Source organism: Centropristis striata, chromosome 13 (genome assembly GCF_030273125.1).
Source record: "Centropristis striata isolate RG_2023a ecotype Rhode Island chromosome 13, C.striata_1.0, whole genome shotgun sequence".
Classification (NCBI taxonomy): Eukaryota; Metazoa; Chordata; class Actinopteri; order Perciformes; family Serranidae; genus Centropristis; species Centropristis striata.
The window spans coordinates 18,580,101-18,595,669 of NC_081529.1; the positions used below are offsets into that span (position 1 = coordinate 18,580,101).

General features: G+C 38.2%; 1 protein-coding gene across 1 annotated transcript; it reads left to right on the forward strand.

Moving 5' to 3' along the window:
- Nucleotides 1-1,220: 1,220 nt before the first annotated feature.
- Nucleotides 1,221-15,312, forward strand: LOC131984104 (transmembrane protein 106B-like). The gene is made up of 8 exons (XM_059348986.1): nucleotides 1,221-1,356; nucleotides 3,249-3,428; nucleotides 4,133-4,196; nucleotides 7,540-7,693; nucleotides 7,819-7,959; nucleotides 8,323-8,366; nucleotides 12,582-12,635; nucleotides 14,440-15,312. Exons 2-8 carry the CDS (start codon nucleotides 3,251-3,253, stop codon nucleotides 14,558-14,560), a joined length of 756 nt encoding a protein of 251 aa, XP_059204969.1. The 5' UTR covers nucleotides 1,221-1,356; nucleotides 3,249-3,250; the 3' UTR covers nucleotides 14,561-15,312.
- Nucleotides 15,313-15,569: the final 257 nt, after the last annotated feature.

Sequence of the window (15,569 nt, forward strand, 5' to 3'; positions counted from 1 at the left end):
AAATGAATCCACTACAAGTAAAAGTGCTGCATTCAAAACTTTCTTAAGTTAAAGTACAAAAGTGTCAGCATCAAAATGTACTTAAAGTATCAAAAGTAAAAGTCCTCATTATGCAGAATGGACCCACTCAGACTATTTTATATATTCCAAATAGTATTGGATTATTATGATGCATTTATGTAAACAACATAGGGCTCATTTTAGCTACTTAATATATGCTATGGGGGTTTTTTTTATGTTAAATCTCAGCCTGAAAAGTAAAAACTAAAGCTTTCAGCTAAATGTAGTGGAGTAAAAAGTACAATAATTGCCTCAAAATATAGTGAAGTAGAAGTGTAAAGTTACATAAAATGGAAATACTCAAGTAAAGTACAAGTACCTCAAAATTGTACTTAAGTACAGTACTTGAGTAAATGAACTTAGTTACTTTCCACCACAGGTTGTTGATATAGTAATGTTGAGGATGGACGTATTATAAGCAGAAAAAGGCCATTCGGTTATATATGCACAGAGCCCAGATGTTTCTGCTAAGCATGTGGCATAAAGTCAGTTAAGACCATAGACTGTATAAATGGTTAAGACAGAAAAAAAATGCTGAATAACTGTTTAGCTAAGCCGCCAAAAATAGCCAGGATGACACAGGAAGTAAGGTGGCTTTTTGTGATTTCAAAATAAAAGGGAAATGATCTTTGGAAGTTTCCTGTTACCGTGGTTACAATTTCCATTTTGATAAGCAGATCTCTCAAAGAAGAGATCCATAGGAAGCTGAAAATCATTTTTGTCACTTCACTGACTAATATGTAATTTAATAAATATTATAGATTTATAACGATTAAGCAAAGTAAATCCAGAGGGATGTTTTAGGACAATAAGACAATGGTCTGCTGTTCTTGCACTGAAAAAAAGAAATCACAATAAGTGGTTATTTTTTATTTGCTTCAAAACCTTTATTCCTATTTATACTGTTATACATGCATTTGAGCATGAAATATGTTAAGTTGGCCTACTGCACTGTAAACATGTTTAAAAATGCAGTTTCATCATATCTGGTTAAGTGCACGGTCCTATATGTGGCCCCGTGATAGTGTCGATGAAAAATTGTGGCCCCCTCCAGCATTTAAGTTGCCCATCCCTGTACTAGATATATTCCTGAAAAAATGTGATGAATTGCGTTGATTGATATTTTACTTTGAAGGTTGTGACAGGAAGTGTTTGTGTGGGAGGGTGTCGGGGCCGTGTGACAGGCAGCAGCACAGTTGGTCAGCTGTCCTGCACCGCCGAACATCTGCAAAACACCTGATTTCTCCTGAAGACTGAGAACCTGTCAGCACCTGTGAAGAGACGCTCGGCGCTCAGGTAATCTGTAATCAGCTAGTTTTAAACCTGCTGAACTGCTGAGAATCATCCGGAGAGAGGCGGAAATCAAAGTGCGACATGTTGTAGACATCTTGTTGAGAAATGATCCACTGCAGAAACTTTCATAAACAACTCGTCAGTACTTATACCTGTCCTTTAATATTTGTTGAATGAATAACGTTAGCCTAATGCATGTAGAGTTAAACATTAGTAAATTATGCCTTGATATCTCATCAGCATACCTGGCACGACGTTGTTTTGTTGTTGTTTACTACCTTTGTTTCTATTTCCTGGTGGAAAAGGTATTCAGATCCTTTACTTCAGTAAAAGTAGCTACTAATACCACAGTGTGAAATTACTCCACTACAAGTAAAAGTCCTGCATTCAAAACGTATTTAAAAGTATCAGCATCAAAATGTATCAAAAGTAAAAGTACTCGTTATGCAGAATGTCCTCACTCAGATTGTTTTATATATTCTTAATATATTATTACATTATTTGTATTGTTGCATTTATGTAAGCAGCGTTTTAATTTGGTAAAGATAGGGCTCATTGTTACTACTATATATATATATATATATAATGATATTATGTATTAAATAATACAAAAAATATTTATTTTATTATTTCCCTTTTGATATAAAATATGTATTATATATATAATATATATTTAGTATCATTAGTATAAAAAGTATATAAAATACATTTATTTTATTATTATATATATATAATATTGCATTTTAAAAATTACCAGAAGAAACATTTAAAAGCCTGTTAGAAATACAACTTTAAAATACAATTTTCAGTAAATCCTATTAAGATGAAATAAGAAAATTCACTTATTTATGACTAATTAAATAATCTCTAGTTTATTTATATACAGCATTGATACATTTGAATGCGAATGAATCCATTTACAAAGCTTTTTAAACAGATTTTTATAATAAAAAAAACATGAGTAAGTGTAGTGCAGCATTGTTATTATTATTCTATATTCCAGTGGCCCATTACAGACACTTATACCAGGCAGCAGTTCAAAAACATTTATATGATGTCACCAATATGAATAAATGGCTTTCTAGTCCACATTTTTATGCATATTAAATTGCAGCTAAATGTATTATTATATATCTACTAATTAATTTTCATTTCATATTCAATTAAATCAGCTGACATTATTTAGACTTAAATATTTGTAACTTTCGTAAGTCTTTTATGATACCAAGGTGAAGTTAGGAAACTAAAGTCCATGCTGATTAGTATTTTTTGTTATAAGCGTGATTATTTCCTCATTATGTTTGCTCTGCAGGTGTGTTGTGCAGCTGTAGCCTCTCAGCAGGGAGTCTCACCACACTCTGTTATTTTGTATTCTATTTATACTAGTTACTATACTCTATTTATGCTTTTAGATCCTTACTTCCTTCTTCCTCTTTCTTCATTTACATTTCTCTCGTTGGTCTTCCAGCAATAGTCAGGTGCCGATAAAAGAATTGAAACTTGTAACTGTGATTATTCCTCTTTTCCTTTCTAGCAATCATGAGATGCCGTTTAAAAGGGAATTCACTGTTAGTGTTAAGGGGAGTGTAACCCGGAGTACTAAAAGTTTGAATATCTGATGTAAAAACGCAGAAAAAAAGATTATGACGGTCATTCAAATATAATATGAATATAATAAATTATAACAAATGTAGCTTGTACTAATTTTATTGGGGGTTATAATATAAGTGTAATATTTCACCAGAAAAAGTCATAATTTGAGAAAATAATGATAAGAAAAAAGTCATAGTTAAATTTTAATATGTCTTGAAATTGTGATTTTTTTTTACCGACAACGTTTGCATTTTTTGCGCCAATAGTTGACCTGTAATTGAAATGTTCTTGTGTGTCTTCAGGTATGGGGGCAGTTCCCACCAGGTGTGATAGTGGCACTGGGGGGGCGGGTTCACAGCACAGTGTGTGTGGTCAGGACAGTGACAGCAAGCCGATAATTGAGAAGGAAGAAAGCAGGAGACACAGCTCTGGAGAGACGGTGCACTGTCCCACCTGCCAGGGGACTGGTCGTATACCCAGAGGTAACACACACACACACACACACACACACACACACACACACACACGGTCCCTTACTTTAGTCTTTGTTTGTAATCTGAAGTTCCTTACATCTCATCCTAGAGTGCTGCTAAATGTTTCTATTTTTTCCATCAGTCATTTTACTTTATCTTTAATAACCACGGTTTAAATAATTGTTTGTCTCTATAATCCTTCGTTCACTCTACACTGGCTGTGAATAGATCCCTTTCTGACATGACTAAACTGTAAAGCGTTGAACACACTTCTATACACCCTGTATACATACTGCAATGGATCTGCACATCCTAACATCTGACCACATTAGGCCTATATTAGGCCTTTTTATTATTGATTAACCTATAATAAATCTAAATTTACATCAAAACTTGGCTAAAATATTAAACATTTGCAGTGTAATTGGACTTTAACTGGGAAGATAAATGTGCACAATATTTTATTTCATCTTTTATTCGATCAAAAGAATTTGTATAGAACAAAATGTTCAGTGCATTCACGAATGTCTAAATTTTGCTAGATATGCTCAATTTTAGCTTTTGAGAACTTTAGCTTCTTGTTAATAGAAAAAAAGTAGTCTGCCATTATTGTTGAGGTTTTGTATTGAAACCAGTATAAAAAAATTCCCAGCCCTGGGGATCCAAGACCAACTTCCTTTCAGTATTGAAACCATGTTCCATGTGTGTTCCAGGTCAGGAGAGCAAGCTTGTGGCTGTCATCCCCTGTAACGATCAGAGGCTGAGACCCAGACACACGTAAGAAACAAACACTTAATCACAGTCTGTGGCGAGATTCAGACACCTAGGGCCTCATGTATCAAAGAGTGCGTAGCTTTCATACTGAAAGATGGCGTACTCCCAAAACTAGAAAAGTACGTACGCAAACTCCCCTCCACATGTATCAAACTGTGCTTACGCCAGGTTCAGTGCACCTTTCCTTGATACATCCCAACCAGCATGGAACTGAGCGCACATGCACGAGCCACCAACCACGCCCGCCTCCTCCCGAAAATTAATATGCAGATGACTATAAATCGCCGGCATGTCCGCTGCTTATCAACAAAACAACGGCAAATCAATTTACTGCCACTGCGCTCGAGGTGGACGTGGTGATCTCCGGGGTGGAGGCAGGAAAAATTAGCTTTTTGTTGCCTCAGCTCTGGGATCAGCAACAAGGTGTCACTGTGGCTGTTAACGCAGCCGGATCAGAGACCTGCACCATGGCAGAAGGGTCCCTCAACACACGCTCCTTCTAAACTCCACCGTTGTTAATCTTATTCAGAGCCGTTAGGGCAGCCAGTGCGTAATGCCTGCCAAAAGCATTTTTACGCATCAGTTTATAAGCCACACTTAACTTGTTGTCCCAATTACACATCACATACGGGATCAAATATGCATAACGCCTGACTTATTCTGAAAGGATTTCCAAATCACGTTTTTTCTCCGGAGAGAGGGATCTGTGCGTCATGGATCGCTGAGCACCTGCAGCGTTAACATCTCCATGTTAAACCAAAGGGGAAACGGTCGGCGATCGGGACTTTGACACAGCAATTAAGGCAGGTTAACTGTGGAAATCATATGCGCTCCATTAAAGTACTTTATTGATCCCCGGAGGGAAATTCGGTATATAAAAATAGTGGAAATAGCAGAATATAGATTTCAGAAAATATACAATCTTAACATCAAAACATATAGACTTCAACATACTTTCATTGCACAAGTAAGCAGCAGTACGCAGGTGAAATCTAAAATGTGATAATAGATGAAAAGAAAATCATCTATCCCCTCATATTTAGAATGGGTTATTGAGGGTGGAAAATAGCATTTTCCTCCATTGTCCGAGACCTATAAACTGTAAATACAATGCCAGTTGTGTGTAGTTTGAGTTTAGATATGAAACACATTTTAAATAGAGCATAAAAGACAGTAGTTTCCACCAAACAAAAGTTTGCGGTGCTACTGCACATTTTCACAGCACTTCGAAAGGTTGCGGAGCGGTCCGCATATTCTCACGGCAAGTTCACTTTTCATACATGTGGCGTTTGCGGGAAAAACAGCGTACGCAATGTATCATACGCACCGTTGATACATGAGGCCCCAGATGTGCATATGGCACACACACAGACACACACACACACACACACACAGTCGAACCTTTTACCTGCGTCACTGTTGGTCCTAATGAGTTCTAATGTAATGTATTACATGCAGTGGCGGATTTAGCAATTTGGGGGCCCAAGGCGAATTTATCTAGGGGGCCCTACAAATCCTTACTTTTAACAAAAAGAGTTTTATGTTATTTAATTCTGTTGACTTTTTTTGCTGTATATATATATATATTTACAGCATATATACACACACACACTGTAAAAAATGTTTGTAGAAATTACAGTAAAACACTGTAAAATTGCATCTGAAATAGGTCGTAAACATTGTACATCACCCTAGTAGATACATTTAGTTACTGTAAATCAAAGAATAGTATAAAACTTTAAATTCTACAGCCATAAACTGTAGAAAAGAAAGTAAAGTTGTAAAGTTAATGGAGAAATACCATGATGAACGTGGTTAAAATCCTGCTGCTAGGTGAGCACCATGGTGACACTCACCTGACGCTGTTTACGCACTGTTGGAATGTAACTAACAGTGGTGGAATAAGTATTCAGATCTCTTACTTAAGTAAAAGTACTGATACAACACTATGAAATTACTCCACTACAAGTAAAAGTCCAGCATTCAAAACTTACTGAGGTAAAAGTAAAAAAGTATCAACATCAAAATGTACTTAAAGTATCAAAAGTAAAAGTACTCATCATGCAGAATGGCTCCACTCAGATTGTTTTTTACTTTTTACATATATTATTTGATTATTATTATTATTGATAGATTTATGTAAGCAGCGTTTCACTGTTGTCAAGATAGGGATCATTTCAACTATACATATGTATACATATAGGCTATATACACTGTAAAAACAAAAATCTGTTTAAATTACGGTACAATACCAGCTGTGGTCGCCAGAACTTCACCGTAAAAATACAGTGAGCGTATGTAAATGTAAATATCAGCAAAAACTGTAATTTTATACTGAATAATCCCATTACTTTTAGGATAATTGTGTCATCATGGTATTTCTCCATTAACTTTACAACTTTACTTTCTTTTCTACAGTTTATGGCTGTAGAATTTAAAGTTTTATACTATTCTTTGATTTACAGTAACTAAATGTATCTACTAGGGTGATGTACAATGTTTACGACCTATTTCAGATGCAATTTTACAGTGTTTTACTGTAATTTCTACAAACATTTTTTACAGTTAGTTACTAGTTTGCAGTTTACGTTGACAGTCACTGAAAACGTTGGGCCACAACGCCGGATCATCTCCGATGATAACAACACTTTCGTGGTGGTCAACAGAATCAGGGCTGCTACTCACCACCTCCTCATTGTTGACATCTCTTCTGTCAGAGCTCGAGCATGACGCGGTTACTATGGTTACCTCCTCCCCTTCTGAATTAGCCGCTTCCTCCTGCTGCTCCTCGACAACCGGCGGTGTTGTCGAAACATTAAAAAATGTTGTCAACTTCGGGAGTGTGTCATTTTTTTTATTTCGCCTCCTCCCGCTTCCTTCTTTTGGTGGCACCACTTGGGTAGTTTCGCTTCATTTTCCAACTGTTGATATCAATTTCACCGATCACGTAACGTCTTCCAAACTTCCCTCCACTTCCGTCACATAACTTTGGAACTCTCGATCATGGCCTGGATGGAATAGTCCATTATAACACGAAATGGGAGGGGGTGTAGACGGATACTTTATTTCTTTGTATTTTAGTTTGTTGTCTTTGTTTCCGATTTAAACATACAAATTTACATTTACATTTAAAAACGCAATGGCTGGGGATCACTGAGGGCCCCGATTCCCAGCTGAATGGAGAGTGGGCAGCTGGTCTGGGGGCCCCTGCAGTTCGGGGAAGTTGGTGGGGCCCCAGGCAGTTGCCTACCTTGCCTCTATTGTAAAACCGCGTCTGATTACATGAAAGGATTTGTCTCAGTTTGTTTCACTGGAGTAATGGTGTTTTAATGACATGTCTCCTCAGGAAGCTGTATGTTGCTGTGTCTGTTGTCGTGTGCCTCCTGGTCAGCTCCCTGGTGTTGTTTTTCCTGTTTCCTCGCTCTGTCCTCCTTTCTCCAGTAGCTGTCAAGTCTTCTTTTGTCTACATCCATGATAAGGATATCCAGATCAACATCACGGTGGGTAGAGAGAATGAAAGAGAAGTGAAAGTAGTGATAGTTGGAGCAAGAAAACAATGGTATTTACTCTCATTTTAAGGTTGATGTATCATGTGTTATAAAATCATAACTGTGTTTCCTCGTAGAATGTCCTGAACATCACCAACAACAACTTTGTGGCGGTGCAGGCCTACAATCTGACAGTGCAGGCCCTGAACTTTGACATGGTGGTGGGAACGGTTTCCATTAAGAACGTCACTTTCGTCAAACCTTTATCCATCATGACGGTGAGAAATCAGATCCTGTTAGGAATAGATCGTATCATCTACTGATGGACCGCTGCACACTACACTATAACAATTTAGGAAAAGCATGATCAAGAATAGTAAGTCATTAATATCATCACTTAAATTATTTAAATGGGAAACAGCAATTTGTTATAAATTGCAGTTCTTTACATATTTGTTTTGTCTGATGTCATGAAACACAGTTGAATATAGTTCATTATGTTCAACGTTTTGATTATTTGATTATTTTTAAGTCTTGATATCAGAAAAAATTCTGGGATTGATTAATGTAACTTATGGAAAGTGTGGATGCTTTGGGGATGAGTGATGGGAATGATCTTCTGTTTCTGTTCTTCCTTCCAGCAATCCTTCGTGATCCCCATCAAGCTGACAGACCCTGACCTCTGGTGAGCTGCCACTGTTACTGACTGTATCTTCCTGATACATAAACTTGAAATAATAGCAAATTGTGTCTTTTGTTGCAAAACCAAAAAGTTACAATTCAAAAATGCTGGGTTAATGATAGGGGTGTGACAAGATCTCACAAGATTAAAGTCGACGATATTTCTCGTTGCGTTGAAAATCAGCCTTGCGAGATTTGTGAGTTATCCAAACCTCTATTTGTGACCTGTGGGGGGCAGTAAAATAAAAAGAAGAAGAGGAGGAGAAGGAGGGGAAGCAGCAAGCATCCAGAATGACGTTGCAGAGGCTCGTTAAGAAGAGTAAGAACGAATGTAACGCCCGCCAATGTAATAATGTCCGCAAACGTAATAAACCACAAACGTAATAAAAATCTGTAGCTTTTAATGTAATAATCCCACAAACGTAATACATTTTCCACAAACGTAATAACCGCTGCCTACTACAAACGTAACACGCGATTTCCCACAAATGTAATAACTATTACGTTTGCAGGGATTTATTATGTTTGTGGGGAAGTGAAAATCTTCAACTTTCAAGATTGTAATAACTTCCCACAAATGTAATAACGCAATGAATAGTGGTCGTGGTTGTTGTTGTTTGTTTGTTTGCCTATACACACTATGCTAATACTGAGCATGGGTGCAAAATCCAGTTGATGGCTCTCCGCTCCGCTATCACACAACACCCCCCACCCCCCGCAAGCACGCTCCTTTTCAGTTCACAAAATTATTTTATGTTTAAACAGAATTCTTTCTTTGCATACGCAATCTCTCTCTCTCTCTCTCTCTCTCTCTCTCTCTCTCTCTCTCTCTCTCTCTCTCTCTCTCTCTCTCTCTCTCTCTCTCTGTCTCTCTCTCTCTCACACACACACACACACACACCGTTGTCTGCGGTGCTGAACCAAAGAAGCCCTGACCCACGCATCAGTACCTGTCAAATCTATCGATTTAAAAGCAAATTTGAATTGAATTGAATTAATAAACCTTTAGGTTCGTATTTAGACTGATGAGTGTTGTGTTTACAAACGAGCAATAAATCCAGATTTCTTCATATTTTTTTGCCAACGGGAATTTGAAATTAAATCTCTCTCTCTTTTCTCACGGAAATAATTTTTTATCAAGCTATCTCCCTCTGTCAACCACAATCTGTCTCTGTCGATAAATTCTTTTCAGCCATGTCAATAAACAGGTAGGGGAAAACCGTCCGGCCTAACGTTATTGGCCGCGTTTCCCAGATTCGCTCTTAGCGCTTAAGAAGCTCTTAAGCGCTTAAGAAGCTCTTAAGCGCTAAGAGCGTCTTAGGGACGCTCTTAAGAGCGCTGTGAAAGAAGGAAGTGTTTCCCAGAGTCGTTTTTAGCTTAAGAAGATCTTTCACTAAGAAGGAAGTGTAAGATCGCCCTGACCCACTCTTAACAGCCTTCTTAGCGACCAAACGCTCAGTGCAGCCGCATCAGGGAAAGTTATATCGGACACAAAGGAATACTAAAACCCTGCGTAATGATGAATGTGCGCTCATAGCTGCAGAACATTGACGCAAGAAAAATAATAGCATAAGAAGAAAAATAACGATATAAAAATAAAGAATTGCCCATGTGTTCCTGTAGCTACATAAATAAAATAAATCATCATTACTATCACTCTTTACGTTTTCACACACATTCGGCATCTGCATATGAGTTTACAGTAGCTATAAAAACATCAACAACCCTGTGGTATTTCACAGATATGAGGGAAACTGACAGGTGTAATTGAACTCAGCTCATCAAGAGGGTCTCCACCTGCAAGTCTATATTAAGGCGTTGCCGAAGTCCACGCGTGTGAGACACCATGGCTGCAATACAGCATATTCTCGCTGCGAACCAACAGCGTCGCCGTGCGCGAAGCCAGACGGTTTATATAAACGCTTATGTGCGTCAGCACTTCTCCCCACTCGACGTGCTGTCGGACCGGGCTGTCCAGTCGTTGGAGGAGATCCACCGCCTCGTCACGCTCGTGTCACCACACATCCAGAGGGCAACCCGCTGCAATTTTGCCCTCAGCCCGGAGGTGCAACTCCTGGCCGCGCTGCGTTTTTACGCAGTGGGGAGCTTCCTGGAGGTGGTGGGGGACGGCACCGGCCTCAGCAAGGCACCGGTTTCATGGAGTGTGGCAGCCGTGACACCGATCCTCCTGCGCCATGCCCGGAGACACATCAGGATGCCCACCACGCGGGACGAGGTCCGCCAGTGGGGTATATATGCGTTAATGGCTTGATTACTACTCGGATACACCTGTTAGCTGTGATCACACACACACACACACACACACACACACACACGTAGCCTTATTGCACAGGTGTGTGGGGTGACTTAAGCGCTGATAAAGTGGTGGGTGATCGATTTGCCTGGCATCGATTGATTTATATTTCAGCACCACGGCGGTGGACAGCTCCCACTAAGAGCTTCTTAAGAAGCTTCTTTGGCGGGATCTTAAGAAGGCAGTAAAGAACGCATCTGGGAAACACCCCTATCTTAGCGCTCCTTCTTAGCCGAACCCTTCTTAAGAGCCTTCTTAAGTCCTTAAGAACGAGCGAATCTGGGAAACGCGGCCATAGTGTTTAGTGAGGATAAAAAATATCCAATTGTTACTGGCCTGTTGTACTGTGCATTGTTTTAGTTCACCAAGTTCATTTGATATATTACCATCAACCTCTTGAGAGAGTGTTTTACTGTAGAAGCTCAGTTGGGTTTGTCTGTGGTTCTACACACAGTGGTGCTATAAACAGTTCCCCCCATACGGTTCAGTTCAGTGAGTTTGACAGGGGATACAATCAGTGTCTTGTTTTGCTTTTCAAATTTGCATTTTTTGCACTTGGTTTTGTAACAAAATTATTAATAAATCTGGATTAATTGCTTGTTTGTATACACAACACTTAGTCTAAATAGACAATAATCTGACAATCAGTTCAATTAAAATTTATTGGTATGAATGCCACAACAACAATATTCCCAAAGCACAATACGGTTCCGTGTGTGTGTGCGTGCGTGCGTGCGTGTGTGTTATGTTATTAACTGGACCACCCCCCACCCCCCCTTATTTTTTCTGATTATTCGTGTTGCTTGTGTAGACACACCTGATTTCAGACCAGACTAGAGTAGTTGCTTCTTTACGCACGGATGGCAGTAGCAACCTGATAGCGTGACAGTTGCTGGTTTGTCCCGTTGTCATGGCGACCAATGTAGTCCAGAGGAAGTCCGGTCGCTACAGTTTAACAGGATACTTGTTACAGCTTTACTAGTGTGTTTCCAGATACGTGTGTTGCATCAAAATAAACCCCATAACAACCACAACGACCATTATTCATTGCGTTATTACATTTGTGGAAAGTTATTACAATCTTGAAAGTTGAAGATTTTCACTTCCCCACAAACGTAATAAATCCCTGCAAACGTAATAGTTATTACATTTGTGGGAAATCGCGTGTTACGTTTGTAGTAGGCAGCGGTTATTACGTTTGTGGAAAATGTATTACGTTTGCGGGATTATTACATTAAAAGCTGCAGATTTTTATTACGTTTGTGGTTTATTACGTTTGCGGACATTATTACATTGGCGGGCGTTACAACGAATCAAAGCGGCACAGTCCTCCTGCAGCAGTCTCTCCCAGCTGCAGAGCTGGAGTCTGCAAATTGCTAATAGGCTAACAGTTAGCTCTGTAGCAGTACAGTGTGTATGTGCTGCTGCTGCAAGAGGTGTTCACTTAGCGATGCAGGTCGCTATGTTTATGATAATTAGCCATGCTGCTTTGTTTTGATCAGCCGGTGATGTTGTGCAGTTAGCGATGGCGGCCACAGTTGCGTCTCCCGTGTTTAATCCGTCTGTATGTGATCACAGATCACGGTCGAAACTGACGCTAAGCGATTACGTGACAATAGAAAACCATACGTCACCTCCAGAGTCTCATTAATCCCTCTGGGGGATTTTATTTTTTTATTTATCTTATTTTAACTTTTATAAGTTTTAGTTTAAATTTGTGGAAGTGTGGAAGAAGTTTACTAAAAGCTCATGCTTACATCATGCATGTAAAGAGTTATAATAAAACATTTCAAAATGCATGTGCAACTCTGTTAAATAAAAGTCTGTTGGTCCAGTCATATATTTTGTCATTGTATTTTTTTTTTTTTGGTACTCATTAGCTGTTTTTTACCACTCTCTCTGCAGTGACTACTGTAAGAAAGCTTCCTTGCCCATCCACATTCTGTATCTGCACCTACAGTAAGTATCGTCATGTGTTAAGTGTTGTTTCAGGGCACCAAAACACCTTAAAAACCCTAGAATAAATCATATCTTTGTTTTAAAAGCCCTCCAGACATATTTACTCAATGAAGTTTTTATGAGTGATGGGTCCTACATCATTACAGCATACAGGCAAAAATTATTTTTTACTATAACTTTCATTGTTGCTATGGGGAACCGATTTCAACACATTTTTTATTGTCTTGAAAGGACACAAGAACTGTCCAAAAAAATGTGTTGTGCTATACAACACATAGTTCTCTACATGTATGGGAAGTAATTCAGTGTCACTCTGAGGATGGTTTCGCTACGATCAGTGCTGAGATGAATGCCTGTGAACAGGGGAATGACCTGTGTTGACTTCTGCTCATGTGACTCAGGAGCAAACATTTGTTTATACCTCAAATATTAACTGGATTGCTCCATGCATCATTCACCATTTTGAAGTGTTGTACATTTCACTGCTTTGAACTTCACTGCTGCTTCTGTTTATTTGTTTATTTATTAAGGATCCCCATTAGCTGGCACCTTAGTAACCAGCTAGTCTTCCTGGGGTCCACAGGAACAACACAGAATATACAGAAAAAACATATTCTCAGCATATCAAATATATTCTGTGGTTGGTGAAGAAAAAGAGCAGAGAGCAGTGCTATACTGTAGCTGTGTTGTACTTGCAAACAAGGAAGTTTTTTCTTGCCTTGCACATTCTTTGTAGACACACAAACTTTCTTTTGAAGTCTTACTTATATAAGACTTGCCTGACTTGTTTATGCCATCATTTTGGCAGGAAAAGTGTCAGAAAAATGAACGGCACCAGAGTTAATTCCAAACTTTCAGTTTAAGGGACATTGAACATTAAGTCAAAAATAAACTACAGTTTGTGTGTTCATAGTAATGAAGGAACATGTCACCCAGATTAGAGATCATTTTAATAGTTTTTGGGTAACAATGGAGTTCTATGACATACTTTGATACTCTTCTGAACAGGCTTAAATACTTCACAGTACTTGTTAGTAGGATCAATCAATTGTTAGTTTGGGTCTTTGATGACAAATATAGTAAAAAGCCAGTCTTATTATTCACAGGTTTGATTTGGAGCTAAATTATGGTAAAGTACACTCCTGTGTTGCAGTTTTCAAGTTGTTATCAAGGTTATAATAGTTTTGTATTTTATAATAGTTTTGTATTTGTCATTAGTTTTATTTTGTTGTGAATTTTTGTTTTCAAATTCATTTAGTTTTAATTTGTTTTTAGACTCAGTTTGTTGGGGGGGGGGGGGGGGGGGTTGTTTTTTTGAAAATGCTTAGTTTTAGTTCAGTTTTTATTTGTGTTATTTTTTTTTGTAATGGGGTATTTGTTGGGTGCGAGATTAAAAAAGGTCACAATAAATTGTGCCTTTGTTTCCATTGCCTTATCCATCTCAGTCCCAATAAGATTATTAACTTTTGCAGCTCTGGATGTTTTGAATATTGATTGGAGTGAAACGCTGAACTGGTCGGAGCTAAATAATTTCATTTAATTTCAACCAAAAAGGTTTATGTATAAGAACAGTTGACAGAGACGAAAACGAAGGACGTGTTCACTATAATTTTAATTCGTTTTTGTTAGTAATGTAACCACACAATACCGTTTCACTTATCATTTTTTCAAACTCTTGTTTTTATTTTTATTTCAGTTAAAGAGAATGTTTTTTCAATTCTATTTTTTTTCTTTTTCGTTAACTAGCGTAACCTTTGTGGTTTTCAGTATAATTCTGCAATGTTTTGTCTTCGTTTCCTTGCAGGATGTCTATGGCAGTGTATTATCTGGCCCACTACGAGCAGCTCTCCCTAGAGACGTTCGAGTACATCGACTGTGGATCAAACAGCACAATACCACATAGTGTGCAGCCTCCACCCACCTGATGGATGGACTGAGGAAAAGATGGACACTAAGAGGAATAGACAGACAAAAACTGTTTGCATAGTGTGTCTTTTTGTAGTGGAATAGTGGGGCCGGAACTTTTTTTTTTAATTAACTGTGTCTCTGAAATACTGAATAACTTTAATTTGTTACCAGAATGCTATTAACACTCATCCTAGATGGATGAATGAAGAAGGAAGGAAGGAAGGAAGGAAGGAAGGAAGGAAGGAAGGAAGGAAGGAAGGAAGGAAGGATGGGCACCACTCTGACCATCTCTACCGTCCAACTGTACAGTGGACAATTTTAATGTTGATAATAGTTCAGAGCTGTTGTCAGTTATGTGAAAATGTTGTGATTGTTTGCACTGGCTTTGAGCTTTACTTTATGAAAATCACTGTTTGATAAGTGAAAGTGCATTTAATGTTACTAAACTGTTTTTCCAATTTTCTCATTGATTGTAAAAATGATGGTGAAGTACATGTGTTGTAAAATTGTACAATAGTTTTGTCAGTATGGTACAGCTGTGTTAAAAATTCAGATGAATTAAATTATGGATTAATATATTCCAGCAGAAAGTGGCTTCTGAGTATGCCACGTCCTGTGATATCAACATGATTGTACAGATACAATTTTAAAACTGAATTAATCAATATTTTCATTATAACAATAGCCTTCCTTTTCGCCACTAAAAAATATCTTATGTCCTTCAGATGTTATGAACTCTCCTTATCCAGTAAATCTAGTTTCCACCAGACCAAGGATATTTTCATTTCATGTTCCAGTTCTTTTACCTTCCCAGCTTTGTGTAAAGTTTGCATATTGCATGGGTCAATGGTGAATTCCTCTTTACAGATTTTGATATTTTGGATCTTTAATTTAGGTTTAGGTTTCCCAGTAATATATTTTTCGATTCCATCTTGCGATGCAATGGAGGACGCGATCGTTGTTAACCCCGGGCCACGACCGATCCGGTATGTGGTTATCTGATGTAATCATCATGTGATGTCCATC